General features: G+C 49.0%; 1 protein-coding gene across 1 annotated transcript; it reads left to right on the plus strand.

Moving 5' to 3' along the window:
* Nucleotides 1-238: 238 nt before the first annotated feature.
* LOC117882709 (cytochrome P450 2J2-like) lies at nt 239-18,564 on the plus strand. Its single transcript, XM_034781392.1, has 9 exons — nt 239-599; nt 3,071-3,233; nt 4,108-4,257; nt 6,693-6,853; nt 9,689-9,865; nt 10,388-10,529; nt 16,005-16,192; nt 16,829-16,970; nt 18,297-18,564. Exons 1-9 carry the CDS (start codon nt 429-431, stop codon nt 18,473-18,475), a joined length of 1,473 nt encoding a protein of 490 aa, XP_034637283.1. The 5' UTR covers nt 239-428; the 3' UTR covers nt 18,476-18,564.
* The last annotated feature ends 5,336 nt before the right edge of the window (nt 18,565-23,900 follow it).

Genomic DNA, 23,900 nt, shown 5'->3' on the forward strand with positions numbered 1-23,900 from the left:
GTGGTTTCGGAGAGAGTTCCGCATTTGGCAAATAAAAAATCTCATGCCTAGAACTATTATGTAATCGAGGTTTAAAATAGCTTGACATGGAATTGGCACAGAGAGATCTCCCTAATCCACTCCGCTTTTCAGTGAAGAGAAGGCTGCTGTGTTTGTGAACTCAAAGGTTAAAGTCTGGTAGGAGTGGTTTGGCTGGCGAGGACAAAGTAGGTGTGGCATAAAGTCTGCTCAGATAAACTTGAGCCTGGCATATCTCCAGACTCCAGTGTGATGGTGGGTCTGAAGGAAGAGAAACAAAACACGAAGAGGGGCTCATACGAGGGTTGAAAGCTCTCTGGGAACTGTTAAGACTCCAGCAAAGTGAGAGCTCGGTCTGCGAGCTGCAGTAGGTTTGCCCAAAGCCAGACGATAAAGGCAGCAGCAAGAGGATGTTGGGGATCAGTGAGTTTTTTGTGGCTCTGGTTGTGTTTCTCTTGATTGTGCAGTTTCTGAAGCTGCAATGGGCAGGTAGGCGGCTTCCCTCTGGACCAACTCCCCTCCCCTTCATCGGGAACTTGTGGCTGTTGGGATTTAAACTTAATCTTGAGACTCTCGAGAAGGTAATAATTATTTATTTTCGTATACTTAACTTGCTTCTCAAACTCTCCCCAGGGAGCAGCTGAGATCAGCAGAGGCAGGGGATGCTAGCAGACCCTTGTCTGATGGGCCTCAGCCTTTGGGATGTGCTCCTTTCTTGGTCTGACATCTGCCCGAGTTTGTTGACCTTCTGGGGATACAGCAAAGCCCATCCGTTTGACTGGGCTGGGCTTTCAGACTGGGTTAGCTCGGATAACTGAGGATTGCTGTTCAGGAGAGGAAACGTCCATTGATGTTTGGTTTTGTAACACACCTTTTATATTGTGTTTTTTGTTTGTGTGACGGGCACCTGGAGCTCCCTGGTGGGAGATCTTTGATGTGGAGTTTTAAACCTCAATTGGATAAATACATTTCAGTCATTTTCTGGGTTATTAACATGGAATATTAGTGGAATAAGATATTTTTCATGCTCAAGAAATTTTATCCAGAGTCTGGGCATGTGCAAATAAGTCAGGGTCATACATTTCATTTCTGGTTAGCATGGAAGAATGCAATGGTTGTTTTTTCTCTTGCATTGCAATTTGATGTTTCTGTTCAAATGCTCTGTGTAAATCACTTCTGGTTGGTGTGTGAATAAGAAATGTGTGTGTGTTCAAAAGTAAGTGTGAAGGTCATCACCGAACCAAATGTTCTAAAAAAAACCCCAAGGACAAACACAAGTGCGCCAAAAAATTACAACATGCCCCTATTAAAATGTCAAAAAGGGCTCTCTCAACATAAAACAGGGACCTATCAATGGGGACAAAATAGCTGTAATCAAAACAAGCATGGGGTAACTCCCTAAAAAAATTAATAAAAAAACAAAATACAAAAGACATTTTAAAAAATAAGCACTCGTCAAACAACAATTAATTACAGCAGGACGGTGCAAAACTCATTGGTCCCAATAAAAAAAATATCATTATATAAACAGGGTGCCTTGCCATGAAACTTTAGGTTCATCTTGCCAAGACTTCCCCAGAGCATTGTGTCGCAACCAACAAAACCAGGCTCCTCCCTACCCGTGATCAACCTAGCTGGCCACTAGATTGATCTGGACTCTGGACTGGTAACTATGACATCGACTGGTGGGACAGTGTGTGTCTGTGATTGAATGCATAAGCTAATTGTTGTATTTCCAATAAATGCAGTGGATTGCCTTTTCCCCTTAAAAAAAAAATCCCATGTGCTTCTTATAAGCATAACAACACAAGCGCTGCCTTCCAAGTCTCTGCAGACCTCACTCTTTCTGTACAGGTAGCGACAGGCACACATGAACTCTGAATACTTGGAGCGTTCCAGGCAGAATCTAGCCCCTTACCTGCTGAATACTCACTGAATTACCATGTCTGCTATGCCCAAAGGAACAGAACACACCAGCTTGTGAGATTCAACTCTGGACCAGCACTTTGCTTAACACCACAGCACTGAGATATATTTGTAGTGAAAACAAGTTTATCATCAGAGATTCAAGTAATTGTAAATAAGAATACTGGAAACCAAACAAAATCATTCTAGAGACTAAACTTAACTAGGCAAACTGCTTTAGACAGGACCTATTAATGTTCTCTTCAGCATTTTCAGACAAGACTGGCAGAGACCTCTATTTCGTTAAGTAAAAAGCACTGCCTTCCTCAGTGAAGGCTGCCAGGGTGTCTTCTTTGCCTTGTAGAAGTACCCCCAAAGTTCACTGTCTTTACTCATAGACAGGACAACTCCACTGTGGCTTGTTTTTTCTCGTGTGTTCCTTTCTTGTTGATTTCACATCTCTTTGCTAACCTTTGGCTTTGTATGGAAATGGCTAGCCACCGTGTCTAATTTACATCTTGGGACAGAGTTAGGTGAATAAACAACAGTGACAGAAAAGCCTGTTTTTCACCTCTGCTGGTGACTGATACTTTTATACAGACTTAAGAACATAGTTCCAGTTTGTCTATCCATAACTCCTTACGTAATATCTGTACATACATTTCACACTGATAGTAGTAACCAGTGTGATGCCAGATTTCATGTAAGACCTCACATGACATTCTTGGGTGAACCACAATGTACATACCAGCATAGGTGCCAAATCCGTGGGTGCTCTGGGACTGGAGCTCCCTCAGAAAAAAAATAGTGGGTGCTCACCAGCCACCCACAGATCAGCTATGCAACGGCCCTCCTCCAATCAGCTGTTTGGTGGTGGCCAGGAGGCACTGGGGAGAGGGGGTGGAGCATGGGCGGGAAGAGGTGGAGCGAAGGTGGGGCCTTGGGCGAAGGGGCGGGTTGGGGCAGGGCCTCGGGGTAGAGCAGGGGTGGAGCACCCACCCAGAAAAATGAAAGTCAGTGCTTGTGCATACCAGAATCAAGATATTCCTGTAACACCCTTACCAGTTGGCATTAAGAGGTTCTTGGGTCACAATTTGTTGTATGCCATTTTTCAGACATGCTTTGCTGACACTGATCATGTCTCTAGTTGGCACAGATTCATGGGAACATCTTCACCTTGTGGTTGGGAGAGAGCCCCGTGATTGTATTGCATGGATTCCAAGCAGTGAAAGATGGTCTGACCACCAACCCTGAAGATGTTTCTGGCCGGCCAACAACGCCTTTCTTCGATGAAAATGGCAATAAAGAGGGTAATGTTCTTTTTCCACAGACACCGTGCAAAAAACTGGGGTGCCCACTGTAAGGGTGGCAGTTCCGTTATTTCATAGCCATCTCCCCATGGAACTGCATCTCCAGACTGCAAAAATACCTACATGAATAGCTGGTCTGGTGATGAGTAATGGGGCAGGCAGCCACTGAATGGGACTGAAGCGTAAAATCCAGAGTGTTAAGGAGATTGTTTGATCCATTCATAGTCTCTTGGGCCCAGATCTTCAAAATCAATGGGAGTTAAGCATCTAAATAACTTTGAGGATCATTAGTTCTGTCCTGTGAACATCACTATCATCAACAGGCTTTCAGCTCGGAGCATGAACATCACTCAGTGTCCCACTGGACATGCCTTTGACACAACACTAATTTTGGGTCACTCACATAGCGTGAAGGCTTTTGAAACCTGGGCAAGACCTTCCTACCTGCTGGGCTTCAACTCATAGTCCTGCGCTGTCATTCAAACAAAACCATCAATACTCTTTTATCCACACCCTGCATTGAAACCGACCTCATCCCACATCTCCTGGGAAGAAACTCCCCACATCTCTTTGTGCATTCCCAGCTGTGAAATTATCCTCATATTTTCAGGTGACATGTGAATTATGAAAACTGTATCCTGCGTGTTTGAAGCCCGGCTTTCTTTTTCACCTAAAAAAAAGCAACAAAACCCTCCAAATAGGGGAGTTTTCTGGAGTTGTCGCAATGTGTTCATGTCTGAGGCCCCAGATAAAGCAACTAACAAAGTGCTTGTTCTTCTGGATTTCTGTCACGTTAGAAAATATATTTTAAGTTGAACTCTTACTAGGTGAATGATTTTGCTTTATATAAATAACCGATTCTCAATGGCCTCAGGTATTGTTATGACAAGTGGTCACACCTGGAAGCAGCAGAGACGCTTTGGGCTGATGACCCTGCGGAACCTGGGGCTGGGCAAGAAAGGCCTGGAGCACCGAATCCAAGAGGAGGCCCAACACCTGGTGGAGTACTTAATGAGTGAGAGAGGTACATCATTGCCAGCATATTTGGGGCTTTTTACTTACCATAACCTTATATTCATAGGTTTCAGAGTAGCAGCTGTGTTAGTCTGTATCAGCAAAAACAACAAGGAGTCCTTGTGACATCTTAGACACTAACAAATTTATTCGGGCATAAGCTTTCATGGGCTAAAACCCACTTCATCAGATGCATGGAATGGAAAATACAGGAGCAGGTATAAATACATGAAAAGATGGAAGTTGCCTTACCAAGTGTGAGGTCAGTCTAACGAGACAATTCAATTAACAGCAGGATACCAAGGGAGGAAAAATCACTTTTGTGGTGGTTATGAGAGTGACCCATTTCAAACAGTTGACAAGAAGGTGTGAGTAACAATAGGGGGAAATTAGTATGGGGGAAATTAGGTTTAGGTTTTGTAATGACCCAACCATTCCCAGTCCTTATTCAGGCCTAATTTGATGGTGTCCAGTTTACAAATTAATTCCAGTTCTGCAGTTTCAGGTTGGAGTCTGTTTTTGAAGTTTTGTTGCTGAAGAATTGCCACTTTTAGATCTGTTATTGAGTGAACAGGGAGATTGAAGTGCTCTCCTACTGGTTTTTGAATGTTATAATTCCTGATGTCAGATTTGTGTCCATTTATTCTTTTGCGTAGAGACTGTCCGGTTTGGCCAATGTACATGGCAGAGGGGCATTGCTGGCATATGATGGCATATATCACATTGGTAGATGTGCAGATGAATGAGCCCCTGATGGTGTGGCTGATGTAGTTAGGTCCTATGATGATGTCCCTTGAATAGATATGTGGACAGAGTTGGCAACCGGTTTGTTGCAGGGTTTGGTTCCTGGGTTGGTGTTTTTGTTGTGTGGTGTGTGGTTGCTGGTGAGTATTTGCTTCACGTTGGGGGGCTGTCTGTAAGCGAGGACTGACCTGTCTTCCAAGGTCTGTGAGAGTGATGGATTGTCCTTCAGGATAGGTTGTAGATCCTTGATGTTGCGCTGGAGAGGTTTTAGTTGGGGGCTGTAGGTGACGGCTATTGGCGTTCTGTTACTTTCTTCGTTGGGTCTGTCCTATAGTAGGTGACTTCTGGGTACCCTTCTGGCTAAGTCACCTCTCCAGTGCATCATCAAAGGGGCAGATATCAACTCCACCATCCCCTCTAGCTGTTTTTCCCAATCACCCAGCATGTCTACGTAGCTAATCCAGTGCATTTCTAATGCACTCCTGTCACCATAGTATCTAATCATCCTTCTAGGATCTTATCTGGGTTAAGAGTCAGCCAGCTAGCCTTCATCCAGGCCTCAGTTTGCAAAGCCCCTGCTCTCTCCAGGATCAAGCCCATAGGCCCAAATTCCCCCCTGCTGTCACACCCTGTGCAACATGAGTGAAGTCACTGAGGTTCCGTGGACTGTAAGTTAGGACAAAAGTAGCCCCAAAGTCTTAGCCCACTGCTAAGTGAGATCATCAACAAATAAGACCCCGTGCTGTGTTGGTACCATTACTGGCTCTGTAACTAGAGTGAAAGGGGTCCTAGAAGGGAATGTAAAATAGATGCCAGTGACGGTAATCAGGGCCTGCACCAGGCACCCAAGCACATGCTTGGGGCGGCTCCTGGTAAGGGGCGGGGGCGGGCTCCGGCGGCGTGGCACTCAGCGGAGGGGCAGCGCGGGGCGCGGGGCGGCGCTGGGGGGGCGCGGCGCTCTGCGGGGGGGCTCGGGAGGCAGCGCTTTTTTTTGCTGCTTGGGGCAGCAAAAAAGTTAGAGCCAGCCCTGACTGTAATGATCAGGGGAGAGAGCACAGCAACTGGGTGACACATGCAATGGATCCACGTATAGCCAAGGTATCCCATAGCGGTGCTTCCTTTGCCCTGCTGGAATAATTTTTAGAGAAAGAGCCAAGCAGAGAATCCCGGAGCTGTAACCAGCTTCCTGACGCCCCTCCCCCACTCCTATCTGCTGCACCAAGCAGACCTCAGCCACTGGAGAGAATCTGGCCCAGTGAGTTTAGTGGGAATTCTGGGGCTGGGAGGAAAAAGCAGCCGTCAGTGACGTGCCCCACAATCTCTCTCTCTCTCAGCCTGGGACAGGAGAACTTGCTGGCATGTGAGGGGCGTTACTGGCCAGGAGCTCTGCTCACTTCACAAAGCTGCCAGTGATGTTCTGCTTCCGCCTGGACAGCTGCAGAGATGGGCAGGGTCCCTTTAACGCACTGAACCTTCCGCGGCGAGTTGGTTTGTGACCACCTTGAGTTGTCTTTGATTGCCTCTTTTAAATGTTTATTAGTGAATGCTGCTGGATACCAGAGTCACAGGCTCAGAAGCGTTCACGACTGAAAAGACCTGCTAGATCCCAGGCTCCTTCCCCAGGCTCCGGGACATGGGTCTCGTCCCAGCAGGGGGCGACACAGTCGCAGGCAACATTAATGTTAATAACTGTGTTTGCAGGACAGCCCTTGGACCCTGCTGTCTCCTTCAGCCAGGCACTTTCAAATGTCATTTGTGCTGTGGTTCTGGGACGTCGCTTCTCCACCGATGATGAGACCCTCCGGCAGCTGCTTAAAGCCAATGCCTGTTTGCTCAGACCCTCGGGCATTCTCAGCAGGAGAGTGAGTTCCCAATTTGTCGCTGTTATTTCTTATGTCCCTCTCCCTAAATAGATGATGTGGTATCTGCTTCCTGGAGCTTACCAACTAAATTAGACATGATGAAGGCTACGATTTTGGCCTGGGTATTTTTATTAAAAATCACGGCCCCGGACACAGGTAATAAACAATACATCAGGAATGTACACAAGGCTGGCATTAGGGGGTAGCAAGCAAGCCCATTACCCCATGCAACGGGGCTCCAGAAAGCCAAGTGACAGGTGGCGGGGCTTGGGCTCTGGCCCCTGGTGGGGAGGCCCATAATTTAACTTTGTGAGGCCCAAGGTAATTGCCCTACTTGCTGCCGCCTTATGCCAGCCCTGGCCACAATGGTGCACAAAATGGTGTTTTCGCAGACATCTCTTAAAATCACTGAATCCGTGAGCTTGAAACGTGACTTAACGAGGGTAAAATGTGCGATTGACCCAGTAGCAAAAGCAGAGTGGTTGGTGACCACGCTCTGTTACCCATGCGGTATCATTTACTCATGACACTGTAATTTGCTATGCTGACATTTAATAATGTCCGGATGTCGGATCCCAGAAACTCACCAAAACCTTCATCTTAAAATAAGGGAAATTCAGATTCAAAAAGACCTGTTGGGGCCCCCAGTCGGTCGTCTTATTCAGTTTGAAAATATTTCCCAAGTGTTACACAAAGTCCCCTCCGTCTCAGTCTTGGGTAGTGTAAAGCCACCTAGCAAACCTGGCTAGTTCAAAATGCCCAAGGTTGCTGCCACACCTATGTACATGGGGATTGTCCAGTCTCATACTATCGGCTTTTTCAAGACGTCATGAATACCAAACCCTTCTCAAGGTCATAGGCACCTTATTTTTGTTGTTGTTGTGGTGCTGCCCACGTACACAGTCCCCACCCCAAAGAGCTTGCTGTTTAATTTGAAACGTGATGCAATGGGTAAGTGGGAGAAACCATAGGATGTAGGGAGTCAGGCTAAAGGGAACTAGTCTTCGTATACACCTGGGTGAGTTTCTGGAATGTGCACAACATGCTGGTTACAAATCCCTAAGAAATAATGGGGGAGGGGGTTGTTTTAATTGGGGTTGGACTAGATGACCTCCTGAGGTCTCTTCCACCCTAATCTTCTATGATTCTGTTTTCTGTCCCTACCCCATGTTAGCTGGCTGATTTCTTCTAGGCATCCCAGAACTGGGGGGATTTAAAGGAGGAGAATGTATCAGTCTGATGTTCGGGGAGGAAGGTCCATGTGCAAGGGACAGCATGGAAGAAAGTGTGGGAGAAACAGGCCAGCTGGAGTCCTGGGCAAGGTGGAGAGCTGGGGAGTGGGGAAACATAAGAGACAAGAGCGGAGAAGTAGGGAGGGGCAGAATTGTCTCTCTGACATCTCCTCATGGATGTCCAGCTGACAAATGAAATGTAGCATGGCCAAAACGGAGCTCCTGATCGTCCCCCCTCGCTCTCCCTAGAGATAGCACCACCATCTGACCTGTTGCTCAAATGGACAATCTTTCCTCAGCCCTCTCTTTTGTCTTTCACATCCAGGTGATGTCTGAATCTCGCTGCTTCTTCCTGCACGGCATGTTCACGATCCTTTCCTCTCTGCCCATGCCGTCAAACCTCTTGTCAAAGTCCTGATCACCTCATGCCTTGGCTGCCACTATCTCTTCCTCTCCAGACCTGATGTCTACAACCTCGTTTCCTTCAAGTCTTTTCACAATACCGCTGCTAAGATCCTCTTCTTGGGTTTCTTGCCCTCCCCCACCCACCTTTAAGTCCTTCCATTGGCTACCTACCTGCTCCTGCCTGGCTCCGAATTGTACACTTCCTGTTGTTTTTGTTACCCTATCTCCTCCATTCTGACCCTGGCCAACTAGTTTGTCTCCTTCACCTCTTGTCTTTTAGATTGTAAGATCTTTTTGGGCAGGGACTGTTGTTTACTATACATTTGTACAGCTCCTGCCATTACAGGCCCTGATTTTGCTGGCTTCTGAGTGCTGCCACAATATACCCTTTAAATAATAATTTGCATCCAAATCCTCCCTCCTCCTATTTTAAAAGCCTATTAACTTTGCACTGTCAAGCACTCCAAAGTTAGGAGATGCCAGAATTAAGGTTGTCCATGCAATCTTAATTTGGTCCCCTTGTGCATAGGCATTATGATACCATGTTTAATGACAGGTTTCAGAGTAGCAGCCGTGTTAGTCTGCATCTGCAAAAAGAACAGGAGTACTTGTGGCACCTTAGAGACTAACAAATGTATTTGAGCATAAGCGTTCGTGGGCTACAGCCCACTTCTTCGGATGCATAGACTGGAACAAACAGCAAGAAGATATTTATACATGCAGAGAACATGAAAAGGTGGAAGTACACATACCAATTGTAAGAGGCCAATCAATTGAGATGAGCTATTATCAGCAGGAGAAAAAAAACCTTTTGAAGTGATAAACGAGTTGGCCCATAGAAGGTGTGAGGATACTTAACATGGGGAAATAGATTCAATTAGTGTAATGACCCAACCATTCCCAGTCTCTGTTCAAACCGAAGTTAATGGTATACTTTGAACTCTTTAGCTCAGTAGACCTTTACTCTCTCTCTCTTCCACGATTCTAAGCCCAGAAGAAGCAGACATCACAAGGGGAACCTGGACCATCTCTCTCTCTCTCTGTGTTTGTCTATATCCAAATGGCTCCTTTCTGGACACAAGGGCTAGCTTTGTAAAGAGTCTTAACCATCAGCATCTAGGTCTGAAGCCCCATACATGAGTCTGAAAATGTGTTAATTGCAAAGAATGAAAGCAGCTTCTTTGTGTCTCTCCTACAGCTGAACAATACTTTCCCCTGGATCATGGAGCACCTCCCAGGACCTCACAAGGAGGTGCTGGCCTCCCATAGGTTTCTGTATTGTTTTGCAAAGGAAGAGATCAGACGCCACGAGGAGAGTGGGGTACCAGATGAGCCACAGGATTTCATTGACTTCTACCTGGCACAGATGGTCAAAGTATGTTTCTGCGCCGTATGTGACTAGAACTCCTCTGCGACTCCATCGCACCCTTCTAGTGCAAATCTCTGCAGAGTAAAACGGAAATGCAGCAGGTTGTGATGGGATCAGGTGTGTGGATGGGTGGGAGAGTGGCAGAGTCTGAAATCTATAGGGCTCCAGTCTGGGCAGGCAGAGATTAAATGACAGCTCAGCAACTACTGCAGCTCATCAGCCTCCTAGAAACCCAGCTCTAAGGAAGAGGGATCCTTTCTCCAAAGCGCACAGGCCAAACGGTGTCTCAGAAGGGCGTTGCAAAGCAGCACAGAGCAGAATTGGAATTGAAGGAGGTGATGGGAAGTAACAAAAACAAGAATCTGGAGGGCACCAGAAAAAACATTTACGTTTTGTGATTTTCTGACGTCAAAAATACTAAAAAGACCTTGCAAATGGCAGGGAGTCAAAGGAATGAGCAAGTTCTGCTATTTATCATGCCGACTGTCTTGCCCCCCATGCCCTAATTTATCCCTCTGTCCCCTGCAGTCCAAAGACGACCCCACCGCTACGTTCGATGAAGGTAACCTGATTCACACAATCCTGGACTTCTTCATAGCAGGCACAGAGAGCACAGCCACGACCCTGCGCTGGGCCCTGATCAGCTTGGTGCTTCATCCTGACGTCCAAGGTGAGGGAGAGGGAGACAGGGACGGGGACGCACACCGTGGATGCGAGTCTGCGTGCACGTGGAAAATTACCTGGTTCTGCCAGTTTTTATTAGACACATGTTGGTTCTAAAACTGACCATTGGCGGCTGCTGAATCAACTGAGTTGCAGCCAGCAAAGCGGTAAGATTTCTGGTCCTACAATCAGCGAATGGTAGACATTAGAAGTGGAAAAGCCTCATAGAGATGCCTAGGCCACCTACTTCCCCAATCCAACCCCGCTGCGGGATTGCCAGTCCACCTGCTTTAAATGGCTAAGGCAATGGGACTTCTGCCACTTCCCTTGGGACGCTGGCCACAGGCTAACAGATCTCACCAGTGGGGAGTTTTCTTTCCACAGCAGAACCTTCCTGATTCACCCTTTGCTAAGCCACAACCCTCATAATTCACACTCGAAATGCACCGGGGCTGGATTTCCACCCCACTCGAGCAGAGCTCAGGTTCAGTGGAGAGGAGGGGCTGCAGCCTGCAGGGACCTGATTAGTGCTCCCTGATCATCAGCCACCCAGCCCGCCTGGGTGCAAGTTAGAGCTTCACAGGAGCAACTCAGGGACCTCCCATCAGCAGAAAATCAGGCCTAGTAGAGCTCTGCTCGTCCATGCTTCTTCCTCTCCCTGTCCTGCCTTCATCCTGCCCCTGATCTGCCCCCTTCCCTCTCCAGATGCTGAGATGGAGGTGGTGTCTGGAAGGGGCGGTGGCTCTGCTGTCTCGGTCAGCTATCTGCCCAGTGCTAAGTTGCCCTCCACAGGTGGAATTTTCCACTGATCACCTCCAGTCACTGTGGATCTGTCTACACTGCACACTAAGCCTGGGTTCTGACTCAGGTTTCACCCAAACTCCACTTCAGGCCACACCCAGAACAGTCTGACTCAGGTCAGCAAGCACTCAGGGCCCAGGTCCTAGGACCTGGCTGGGGGGATGTCAGAGCCTGAGTCCTGTTGTAACTCGGGTCCAAGCCTTGAACGAACGGCAGATCTTGCAACGCTCACTGATGTGAGCCTCGCCCAGACAGAGAAGCCACTGGGAGTGTGGATCGCTTCTGGGCATAGAATTGCGACTTGAAGCCTGGGCCACAGGGCATGCCCCGAGCCCAGCTAAGAACTAGAGAAATTGTTCACTCACTAACGGGATACCACTAAGGTCATAAGCGCTGCAGCCAAGGCAGGAGCAGAAGTTCCGGCTACCTTCACTGGCGGCGAGAAGGAACTGAGGGTGCGGGAGCACGCAGCCACCTTTATGGCGCGATATACAGGCGCCACTCCAGGGGTCGTAGCGGTGCTCCCTCAGTACGGGTAAGGGAAAAACTTCCAGCACTGGTGCACGTGGCGAGCACGCACACCTAGAGTGGAATACACCTGAGCAACACATCTCGAAGAACGCCAGTTACAGACTAGGTAACTGTCCTTTTCCTGGGGTGGCAGCATCTCAAGCCATAGACCCGAGTCAGAAGGTCTGCTTAGTGCAGTCTGGACGCGTAAGCGTGGCTATGAGCCTAGGTCCAGCAATTGTAAACCCAGGTTTATGATGCAGTGTGGACGCTCAAGCGTTTAGAAACACCAAGTCCACAAGTCCAGATCCCGCAGACCTGGGCTTAGGGTTCAATGTAGACACATCTTGTAAGACCACTTTGTGCTGTGTGAGCCCAACAGCCCCCCCTCACGTCTCAGCAACGCTCTGGTAGCAGAGATGGTACAGTAGGCAGGTCTCATTACCAGAACTTCATGCATGTTCCTACAGAACATTTACCCACGTGGGTTGCTGTGTTACCCAGGGCCGGTGCAAGGAAGTTTCGCACCCTAGGCGAAACTTCCTCCTAGCGCACCCCCCCCCCCCCAGCCATGCGGCAGCTCTCCACCCCAGCTCACCTCTGCTCCGCCTCCTCCCCAAGCACCCAGCCCCTGCTCTAATTCTCCTCCCCTCCCAGGCTTGCGGCGCCAAACAGCTGATTGGCACCGCATACCTGGGAGGCGGGAGAAGTGGAGCAGGATGGTGTGCTGGGGAGGGGGTGTAGCAGAGGTGAGCTGGGGTGGGTCGCCATCTCCCCTAGCACGCCGCCCCAATTCTAATTCTCCTCCCCTCCCAGGCTTGCAGCGCCAAACAGATGATTGGCGCTGCAAGCCTGGGAGGTGGGAGAAGTGGAGTGACCCAGGAATGCTGTAAAAAAAAATTGGGGGCACTGCTTTTTGGCGCCCCCAAATCTTGGCGCCCTAGGCAACCGCCTAGTTGTTTGCGTTAATGGTAGCACCGGCCCTGGTGTTTACCATCCACACCTAAAACTCAGTTGCCCTTGCCAAGTTCATGAACAAAGGGCTTTTTGTGTTTCTCCTCCATGAGGCATTGAGCAGAGCTCTCTTCAGCCCTCCCCGCCCCCCCGCCCCTTGTGTCATATCAAATATAAACAGCACCCTGTCCCAGATTTCTCAGGGCCCCTCGCTGAAATCAGCATCTGGCTGGAGCTGAACCCAGGCCAGACTGAGGCAATGCTGGTGGGACGTGCCATGAAGAACTTACCTTCTCAACACCCGTCCCCCAGTACTGAAGGCATGTGGAGCCCACCCTCATGGGCGTGGTTCTCCGACATCACTGTGGGACAGTTCTCGGGGTACCCAGAACTATGAGTTTCCTTGTTACCCTCCTGCCTCCAGAAAGAGATGGGCTTGCTTGCACTTAGCTGAGTGTCGGCTACCTGACCCCACCAGCCTGTTAGCCATCCCAACAACCTCCTCAGGGGTAGGCCAGCCCTTCCTTTGCCTTGCAGGCTAACGAGAGGTGCACCCCGCTCCCGGAGCCCCTCTGAAGGGTTCCCTGTAGCGTCCAGCCCCTTATCCACTGAACACTCGGAAATACCAGGGCTGCTGTCCCCAAAGACACAGCGTACACACCAGCTTGTTCAATTCGACTCAGGATCTGCTCCTTGTATCACACCACAGCACTGAGCTGCATTTCTAGTGAAAACAACCATCAGGGTATTATCAAAGATTCGAGGTCCAAGTGATCGCAAATAAGGGTAATGGACATGAGAGGGTTGTATACAAAACAACATCAGAACACACTTTCTAGAGACTAAACTTAGCTTACCAGGCCAAGCTTCTGGCCGAAGAAGTTTCTCTCGCCCCAAAGGTCTTTTGCAGCATTTCAGCCAAGGTTGGTTGTGATCCTGTTTTCAGAAATGTAACGGCACTGACCGATTACCTCCTAGGTGGAGGGTAAAGGGGTGTCTTCCTTGCCTTCTCCTTATATCCCCCACTCATTGTCTGTTCTTAGGGTCATGATAACCCACTCTAGCTTATTCTCCAGTGCGCTACCTTCCTGTTGATTTCACATCCCCCCATTGACTTCATATGTAAATGAGGCTTCCATTGTATTGGCTTATAATGCTTGGAGCAGCGGTTTCCAAACTGTGGGGCATGCCTGTGGAAGGGCCCGGGCCAGTTCCCACAGGGGGTGGGGAGGCAACGCCACCCAGCCTCACTCCACTCCCAGCTCTGCTCCGTCTCCGGTCCCAGCCCCGCGCCCGGCCGCAGCGTCGTTCCTACCCCAGACCTGCCCCCGGCTGCAGCCGCAGCCTCTGCCCCCTTACTCCTGTCTGCATCCTCCTCTGCCCCGGGAGCCACGGTCCCCCTCCCAGCCCCAGATCCAGGGGTGGGGCATAGACATGGGTAGCGGGGTGTGACCCTCAAAAGTTTGGGGACCACTGGCTTAGAGAGACAGGTGAATACACACCTTTTGTCGGGCACCAAACCTATTTGGCAGCTCTGCCTTGATACAGACTTTAGGACCCTATTTTCAGCACACACACATACTTACTCAGGCTTGGTCTACACTACAGAGTTAGGTCGGTAGAAGGCAGCTTACGATGACCTAATTACATCAGTGCCTACGCTCCAGCCTGGCTCCCACCAGCGTAAGTGCCCACCTACAGCAACATCATAACTCCGTCTCCAGGAGAGGCGCGGGGCTTATGTCAGTGGAGTTAGGGTGATGCAGTGTCCCTGTAGACACAGCGTTCCTAACATTGGCTGTTGGCTGTCATTCTCGTCAATTTCCATGACTGCGGTGGTTGTAAGTTGACCTCCCCTAGGTTGACTTATGTTTCCAGTGTAGACACGCCCTCAGTATGTGCACAGACATTTCACAGCGATAGCGTGACCAGCATGACCCAGGCTTTTGTTTCAGACCTCCCATGACCAATGTTCCCTCTATTTTTTCCCATGCATGTGCGGAATGAATTTTGTTATGTGCACCGATATGAAGGTGATGCGTGGCGGCGCTGAGGGGTTCGGAGTGTGGGAGGGGGCTCAGCGCTGGGGCAAAAGGTTGGAGTGCGGGGGTGGGGGGTGAAGGCTCCGGCTGGGGATGTGGGCTCTGAAGTGGGGCCGGGGATGAGGGGTTCAGGCGCAGGAGGGGCCTCAGGGCTGGGACAGAGGGTTGGGGTGCAGGAGGGGGGTTCAGGGCTGGGACAGAGGGTTGGGGTGCAGGGGGGTGAGGGCTTCAGCTGGGGCACGGGCTCTGTTCTTTGGGGAACCAGAATGTACAGCCCAGGATCAGGATAATCTTGTAACCCCCTTTACTCATTGGCATAGAGGGGCTCTTAGGGTCACAGCCAGTTGCCCTCACAAAACAGTGATGGCTGTTTAGGCCTGGAAAGCAGGGCAGCTGCACCCAGGATCATATATAAAGATACGAGCCTGATGCCCTAGGGAGAACCGGTTTGCTGCTCACCGGTCGTGTTTTTTCCTTGCGTTAACGTTTTCTAGGCTTATTCCAATCCCTGAAGGTGGTTCCCTTTTGCCTTGGAAGGTTTGTGCTCAGGTTGTTTGGCCACTTCCAGGTTAAGGAACTGTGAAAAATAGACTAGGCCTGCTGTAAAAATATTCATCCGACATTGCTCTGTGCCTGGCTAACTCCTGAGTCTATTTGAGCTCAATTCCCCCCCAGTGGGTACCAGTTCCATCGCCCTGAGCCAGCAGGGCTTCCAGTGCTGGGGGTGAGGATTTCCACCAGACTGCTAGTCAGCCCCTGGGAGCATCACACACACAGGAGTTTTGTCTGGGGAATGAAGTGAGAAGAAACTTTCCCTGCACTTTGGGATGCTTCTGCTGCACCTTGCCTCCGGCTCCCTCTCACAGCAAAGAAAGGGAAAGCTGTGCTCCAGGGCTGAATTGGGCCCTGATACCGAATTTCAACTGGCATCTGTGAGTCTGCTGGGAAAATGCAGGTCCCCCTTAGAGATAAAGATGTAGGACTAACCAGCGTAGCTGATTCCCTTGGCATGGCTTCCCATCGCCCACTGCACTTAACCAGCATTAAAGGAGTCATTCCTCCTTCAATCTGCCGGGAAGTGACAGAGCCCCAGAATACACACCCATCCCTGGGCACACACTCACTGCCCAAATACGTGTCCTTCCATTTGCATAAAGCTGAATTTGTCTCCTCAGAGAAGGTCCAGAAGGAGCTGGATGCTGTGTTGGGTCCTTCCCAATTAATCTGTTACGAGGATCGGAAGAACCTGCCCTACACCAACGCCGTGATTCATGAGATCCAGCGCTACAATTGCATTGCCCCGATCGGAGTCCCCAGACAATGTGTGAAGGACACAACACTCTTGGGGTTCCCTGTCCCAAAGGTACAGAGACATTCTCCATGCTTATACCCGCCTCTCCCATCAAAGGGGTCAAATGTACTAGGAATGCAACTCATTCGTGTTTCCAGGTATATAACATGCCTGTTTCTCCTTGCACCCTCTGAAGCCATCAGCACTAGGGCAAAGTGAGACAGCGCAGTACAGCCACTTTGCACGCGTGCCAGTAACGTGATACAACGTGCAAAGCAGTGGATGATCAGGCGCTGTGTCTCTTTCTTGATATGTCCCACTGCCCCTAATTTGCAACTGCTCTATCAGCCCCTTTAAACCTCTCCCTGGCTTTGCCGCTTCGATATAAAAATCTTACTTTGTAAATCTGACGCATTTAAAATACGAAGCGTTAACATTTTTCTTCCATTAAGGAATCAGTGTTAAAGTGGGAGAATCCTGGGAAACTGCCTCTTCTTTTGGGCTCCATCCTGCCAGCAGGTGGCTCAGAAATGATGAACAGAAATAAAAACATACCATCCAATAGTCTCCCAGTTTACTCCAGTGAGACAGATCTCTCCCCGGGGGACATGCCATGCACTGCACTACATGAGGACTGAAAACCGTCTCTTTAACCACCTCTCTGAGGGAGTGAGGGTGAGAACTAAATCAGAGGCTTCTTCCTTGCAGGGCACTGTCATCTTGCCAAATATATGTTCTGTCTTGTCTGATCCTGAGCAGTGGGAGACACCTCACCAGTTCAACCCAACTCACTTCCTGGATAAGGATGGAAACTTCATGAGCAGAGAAGCGTTCTTACCATTCTCAGCAGGTAAATGCACTGACAGCTAAACAATTTTTCATGGCGTAGATTGTGAATGCAGAATTCATAGAGATTTACAGTTAAACCTTGCTAATCTGCATGCTTTATAACTTGCACTTAGAATGGCAAACTCACCTCGCTTCCTGGCAAAAATGTATTTGCAGAATGCTGTGGTGGATTCTTCTACTACACAATTTCATTATTTGTACCAAAATCACAGCATGCTGGCCGCCAATTAAAATGACAACATTTACCACAAGTTGCCGCAATATGGCATCAGAGATGATACAGAGTTTTCCCCATACTTCAAAATTCAAATGTTGACTTTTAATGGCAAGCACCATTCATAGACTTGAAGGCCAGAAGGGACCATCTTGATCATCTAGTCTGACCTCCTGCACATTGCAGGCCACAGAACCTCACCCACCCACTGCTGTAATAGACCTCTAACCTCTGGCTGAGTTACTGACATCCCCAAATCATGGTTTAAAGACGTCAAGTTATAGAAAATTCACATTTGCCCCAGTTTAAACCTGGAAGTGAACCATGCTCCATTCTACAGAGGAGGGTGAAAACCCCCCAGTGTCTCTGCCAATCTGACCTGGGGGGAAATTCCTTCCAAACCCCAAATCTGGTGATCAATTAGACCCTAAGCATGTGGGCAAGACTCACCAGCCAGACACCTGGGAAAGAATTCTCTGTAGTAACTCAGAGCCCTCCCAATCTAGTGTCCCATCTCCAGCCGTTGGGGATTTTTGCTACAGGCAGTCGTTGATGGGTCACAGGCCATGGTAGGCGGTCCTGTCATACCATCCTCTCCATAAACTTATCAAGCTCGGTCTTGAAGCCAGTTAGGTTTGTTTCATTTTGTATAGACATGAAAATTGAATTGAAATTGTCTAAATCAATTTTGTGATAGATTTTAAGTGTTTGCTTGCTTATTAATTTGCGAAATTCATTAATAAGCAATGGATCTCTCAGTCATTAGTGCAAATTAGCCCAGTTCTACTGTACTAAGAAATCTGTGGACCGTGCAAATGACCCCCTCCATCCCTTTGGGAATAGTTATGTGAAAAATGATTCCTAATGCTAATTACCTGAGAAAAGCAAATTCTGTGATGCACGTATGCAGACCTAGCCTCAGACCTTTGACTTCACAGGTAAAACATGATTTTGCTTTTAAACCGATCTTATTTTTCCATCCTCACTGAGGACTAGAATCCTGCCAAGTCTAAAATTTCTCATGCGGTCATTTTTTGAGTTACACAAGCAATATAAGGGAAACGTTGGTTTTTTTCTTAACTCACTAACTGCTTGTCCCCTCTCCCCCGTTAGGGCACCGTGTGTGTTTGGGGGAGCGCCTGGCAAGGACTCAGCTCTTCATCTTCTTCACCAACCTGCTGAGGGCGTTCACCTTCAGGCTGCCGGAGGGAGTGACTGAAATTAACACTGAGCGTATTTTGGGGAACCTATTGCAACCTCACCACTATAAGATCTGTGCTGTTCCTCGCTAGGCAGCAGCATGTCACAGACCACCAGGAAACCCAACAGGCAGGGGTGTTTCTCATGGTGAATGTCCATAAATAAACTATAAAACAAAGAATTATGGTGCTTGGCGTTATTTATGGCTGACCAGGAATCTGACTGCTGGGAGGGAGAATTGCGAGAGGGTCAGTCTATTGTAATGCAAGGATGGCAGAGTTTTTAAAAATCTCCTAATTATGAGATTAGAGTAGTGGGTGTGTGGTGGGTGAAACCCCATCATGGGCTAGAAAAGGTTAAAAGGTAGTTAGTCACATTGATTACACCTGCACCCTGATTAATTACCTGCTTCTCAGCGAGAGGTGCTGGGAGGGAGAGGCATCAGGTGATAACTTAGTGGATACCTGGGCCCCATAAAAGGGGCAAGAGCTCAGTCTGATGGGAGGAATGACAGAGAGATGTCTGTGAAGGGGCCCTGAGCTACAGTCTGCAGGAGAACAGATGCCTCGGGAAGGCTCAGTACTGGAGCTGGGGAGCCAGCCAGGAGAGGGCCTGGAAACAGAGCTTGGAGGTGATGCGAAGGCAGATGGCCTCCTGGGGGCACTCGGGTGAGAATCCTGGCAAGGAGACGCTCTGGGGACAGGGGGCATTACGACAAGGAGTTCGATCCCTCGCAGCCGCAAGGTGAGAGCTGACCTGAAGTTGGTGAGAACAGCAGAAGTAGAGAGGACAGGAGGCAAGAACCGGAAGGGAAAAGAGGAACATATGGCCCTTGTTATCCAGGCTGAGTTTTAGCTGGCTAATTGTTATCTAGGCCCTAATTGCCACGCAAGGGGTTGGCTGGAGCCTGTCCCTGAAGAATTCCCCCTGCTGAGAGGGAATCTCCATAGGCATGATACTGGCAGGGACAGTCTTCGTCAGCTGCCCTTCCCCTACCAGTGTAATGGGGTGAGGAGAACGGGGGCATGTGCCCAAGCCTCGACTGGCGCAAGCTCCATTATTGAGCAGTAAAAGTTAGCATAGGTCACTGCTACTCTAACTTCCATCAGAGCAGGCAAGCAGAGGATCAGGGAGCCAGGACCAGCTCTCTCTGGCTGCTACGGCACCGCGCAGCGTCGGTGTAGTGGAGAACTGGAGCCAAGCGTGTGTGGTGGAACATGGTTTCAATCCTCCACACGCCAACCCATTGTACTGGTGCTGCCAAACCCCAGAGGCTCAAGAGCTTCCAACTCAATTCCCCTTTCCATCCAACGTGGCACAAGGATTTGAACTTGGGTCTCTCTGCCCATCTCAGGAGCATGCCCTGGTCTATGGAACGTCCTGGGATGGGGGGTCTCTCAATCTCTCCTGTTGATGCTGGGTATTAATAAATAGTTGTTGGAGCAGGGACTTGGGATCCCCCCACATCTTAGGGGAGTGGCCTAACCATCATCTGTGAGTCCTTTTCACATGCAGGCCCAATGATGAGTCTTTTATCCAAAGTGGAACAGTTTCCAAAGGAGAGATTGCGAGACCATCCGTGTCTAGTGGTTTGATGGCTCACCTGCGAAGACCTGGGTCCAAGACCCTGCTCCAGAGCAGGGATCTGAAGCTGGAGTCTCTCACAAGCCAGGTAAGTGCTCTAACCACTGGGCTACAGCTGTCTCACCCTCTGTCCCACTGACTATTTAAATTCATCCTCAGTGGAATGGCTTCAACATGCCCAGAGAAGCAGTCCTGCCTCTACAGGCACGTCCAGCACCACGAGACCATTGGCAGACTGTTAAGCAAGCATGTTGCAAAAGCCAGGACGTGTGCTAAGACCACACTTTTGAAGCCCTTATCACTTTGACAGATGTGACCTGCTTTCCCCAGCTCGCTGGAAGTCCCTCGGGTGCAGATGTGCCTCTCTCCCTGGCAGATGTCAGGCTTCCAGCAAACAACGCCCATGTGCTGGAGCGGTTACAAATATTTTTCTTTGCAATTTTTTTAGCGGTAAAAGCACATGTTTTTTTTTTTCCATTCTTCATCCTTGAAAATCACTGACCCTTGCCGTCCCTTCTAACCCTATGATTCTATGACCCAGACTTTCCAGAAATTCTTCTCACACACGTCCTAGTAGATGTGGTCACTCCCTGAATGCTTATCCCCTGAAACTAGCTGACTCTACTCCGTCTTCTTTCCCCACCAGCAACATAGTTTATTGTGCTTCTCTCAGGAATCCAAGGCCAAAGAGTTCAAAAGCAGCCATTGATTTGGGCTGTCTAAGATGTTGGGAGCCCGGCTTGACACACCTAGGACCTGTTTTTTTCAGAAGCACTAAGAACCCAAAATCAGCAGAAGTCATGGGAACTGTAGCTGCTCAGGGCTGCTCCAAACTACGCGACTCAAGACAGCTCAAGGAGAGCGGGGCAAAATTTTTCATACAAAATCTTTTTCCATTGTAAAATGCAGGTTTGAGTCGAGGTCAGCTAACTGTTTTGGTCAGAAGAAAAAAAAATCAGGAACGTCAAAATGGTTTGTTTAGCATTTAAAAAAGGAAATGTTTTGACTTTTCGTTCTGGAAAGGTGTTTTGCTTTGGCAATTCCCTCAATTTTATTTTTTTTTAATTAAAATATCCCTCAAATTGGAAACAAAACGTCATTTTTTGACATTTCAGCTTGTCAAAAATTCGCAACATTTTCATTTCATATTTTATTGGACCGACTTCTGCTGGCGAACGAGACAAGCTTTCGAACTCCATGTTACTCCACATACACCAGTCACAATACTCAGTGCAACTGCAAGCCAATATCACCATCTAATGACCAAAGTTGTTAGTTAAAAATAAGATTTCTTTTTACTTATATTGACTTGTAAGATTACACTTACAAGAAGTAACATGGAGTTTAGAGGGAAAAAAAAGATGATCTCTATTATCTAGCAGCGTCCATTTGTCCCTTGGATAATCCAAGAGAAGAGGGGAGAAAATCATGCTTAAATGCATTTCTGGCCTGAGGTGTTAGCATGCATTATGCTAGCATATATTATATTCCATTATTAATAACAATCAGAACCCCCCAAATATTTCATTAGTAAGATGTGGTCTAAATCCTTTTTACTTTTGGTAGCAGGAGAAAAGCGCTGTCCTTCCCGTCCGTCTAGCAGCAAACAAGCCGTTGTGTAATAGAAATAAAAAAGGGCTTTGAACTCTGGTCCCCCAGAACAGCTAATGGGTCACGGGTGCAGAGAGAAGACCCGCCCCATTTGTAGCATGTCATGTCTATTCTCCAATGTGTGTGTCCCTGTATCTCCAGGTGGCTGGGGCATGTGGAAATACATACACCATCTGGGTGGGACAAACCACTGTGAGTGTGCTGCTGAATGGATTCCAAGCTGTGAAGGACTCCCTGATTGACCACTCAGAGGAGTTTGCCGACTGACCCATCACACCCTTCTTTAGGGACCCAGTGGGTACTTTCTGTCGTTGTTGCTGTGTGTGAGGAAATCTCCTGTACCTGATGAGCTGGTCACAGAGCAAGACCCAGGCCTGCAGGAACATCTGTCTTTAGTGTCACCCCTGCAAGCTGTGCTGCCCTCTTTCAGGGATGTGTACACTGCAGACCTACTGGGGTCACCAGCTTTTGAAATTTTGGCCCTCTCATGTGCTTTCAGCACACAGAACCGATGTATACACACTGGGTAGCCCCAGTGGTTCTTGGCCTCCGTCAGGAGTTTCTGAGCCAGGCTGGGAGCGGGCACCGGGGTGCGGTGGGCAGGCGGCCCTGCTGGGCCTTTTAACAAGTTCCACAACCTCCCTATTTCCCAGCTATGTCTGATGGCTCTGGTGAACAGAGAAACTTTCTTACTATTCTCAGCAGGTAACATCAATCCTAGGTTCCACAGGCTGAAACCTTGCTGACTTTTCACTGTCTCCTGTGTCAAAAGATTCTTCATTGCAACTCACAGTAAAGTCTTGAGAGCAGAAGACAAAGGCATTGTTTTCAAGGGCCCACTGCTATTTCTTTTTTTCGAGAAAAAGAAACTAAGACAAATTGGTCCTTGAGACTTCTCGGGGCATTGAGCCGGAATTGTGGTACCAAAGATGTACTGCCCAGTGGGGATACCAGGCTGGTCTCAAACTCCCCAAGACAGAAGGAGATGGGAGCCCTAATCAAGGACCTGATCCTGTGAGGTGTTGAGCATCTTCAACTCACTTAGTTTTACATGGAGACTATGAGGTCAGCAGGATTAAAAACTGCACTGGACATTTATATGAATAACTAACATCCATAGTTACATTAGTCATTTTTTTAAGAAGAGAAACACTGTTGAAGAGATGCCTCGTTCTTCACAGCCTAACAATCCCCTGGAAAGTTGACCACAAAAAGCTACCATGTTTTTAAACCCTGTCTTTGCTAGTGCTGTAGACAAAAGCATACCTATTTTCTGAATGTAGATGTGGCCTCTGAGATAAGGAACATTGGCTTGTTTTCATATGGCACAGAGGGAGGATGGCCCAGTGCTTAGGTTGCCGGGCCAGGGACTCAAACCTGGGTTCAGTTCCCTGCTCTGTCACGCTTGCTGTGTGACTTTGGGCAAGTCATTGTCCTGCCTTATAGACTGAGGCTCTCACATACTAGGACGAGTACCTTGGGTAGATAGGATGTCTGTATTCCATATGGTACAGCTGCAGGCTCTGACTTTCAAAACACAGTCCACATCAAAGTTGGTGGAGAAACAGCAGAGCCTTTCACCAGACATTGGTTCATTAATTCAGATAGAGGATATAACACAGACATGTGTGAAACACTCTTGGGTGATTGGTGCTACAGAAGACATGCTAGTAAGCACCAACCCTCAGCAAATCAAGATGGTAGACAGCAAGGCAGGCGAGACTAATTCTCCCTCAGTAAAAACAACAGGTCCAAGGCTGATTCTTTTCCGCTTCTTCTCTTTCTAGGATCACTTCCCCTTTTGCTCCATACATCGTCACAGTGACCAACCTCGTTTACAGACACAGCGTCTGACCCAGGTGCAGCTGCACCAGTCCAATGGCCTGGGGCCATTACTGCAGCCCGGTACCAGGTCTATTTGCATCTTGGGACAGTGGGCCTAAGTACACAGCTAGAATAAATGACCCAACCTCTCAATCTCAGGAGGGGCCACAGCATGGGCGGCTGGTGAACCGGCCATTGGGAGCCCCCGGCAGGAGTCCAGAGCGCCCCCACCGTGGCCCCGGGCCGCCCGAGTGCCCCCAGCCCCGAAGCGCTGGGTGGGTGGTGAGGTCCCAGCACCCCCAGCCCCTGAGCGCCTCCAGGCCCGGAGCACTGCAGAGCCAGGTGGCACGGTTCCAGCGCCCTAAGCACGGGGCAGGCAGGGTGACCCTGGCTCCAGCCCAACCGCCCTGAATCCCGGTGGCAGGCCAGTGCGCCAAGCCTCAGCCAGCCTGGGCCAAGGGGGAACGGCAGGAGGGGTCTGGGGGTGGAGCATGGGCG

The sequence above is a fragment of the Trachemys scripta genome, chromosome 9, assembly GCF_013100865.1.
Source record: "Trachemys scripta elegans isolate TJP31775 chromosome 9, CAS_Tse_1.0, whole genome shotgun sequence".
Taxonomy (NCBI): domain Eukaryota; kingdom Metazoa; phylum Chordata; order Testudines; family Emydidae; genus Trachemys; species Trachemys scripta.

What these genes read in the sequence shown, in the direction of transcription:
- LOC117882709 (XM_034781392.1), top strand. Translation starts at nt 429, where the DNA reads ATGTTGGGGATCAGTGAGTTTTTTGTGGCTCTGGTTGTGTTTCTCTTG. An exon ending in GTACTTAATGAGTGAGAGAG is followed by an intron (nt 4,258 to 6,692) that starts GTACATCATTGC and finishes CTGTGTTTGCAG; the next exon opens with GACAGCCCTTGGACCCTGCT. An exon ending in CGGGCATTCTCAGCAGGAGA is followed by an intron (nt 6,854 to 9,688) that starts GTGAGTTCCCAA and finishes TCTCTCCTACAG; the next exon opens with CTGAACAATACTTTCCCCTG.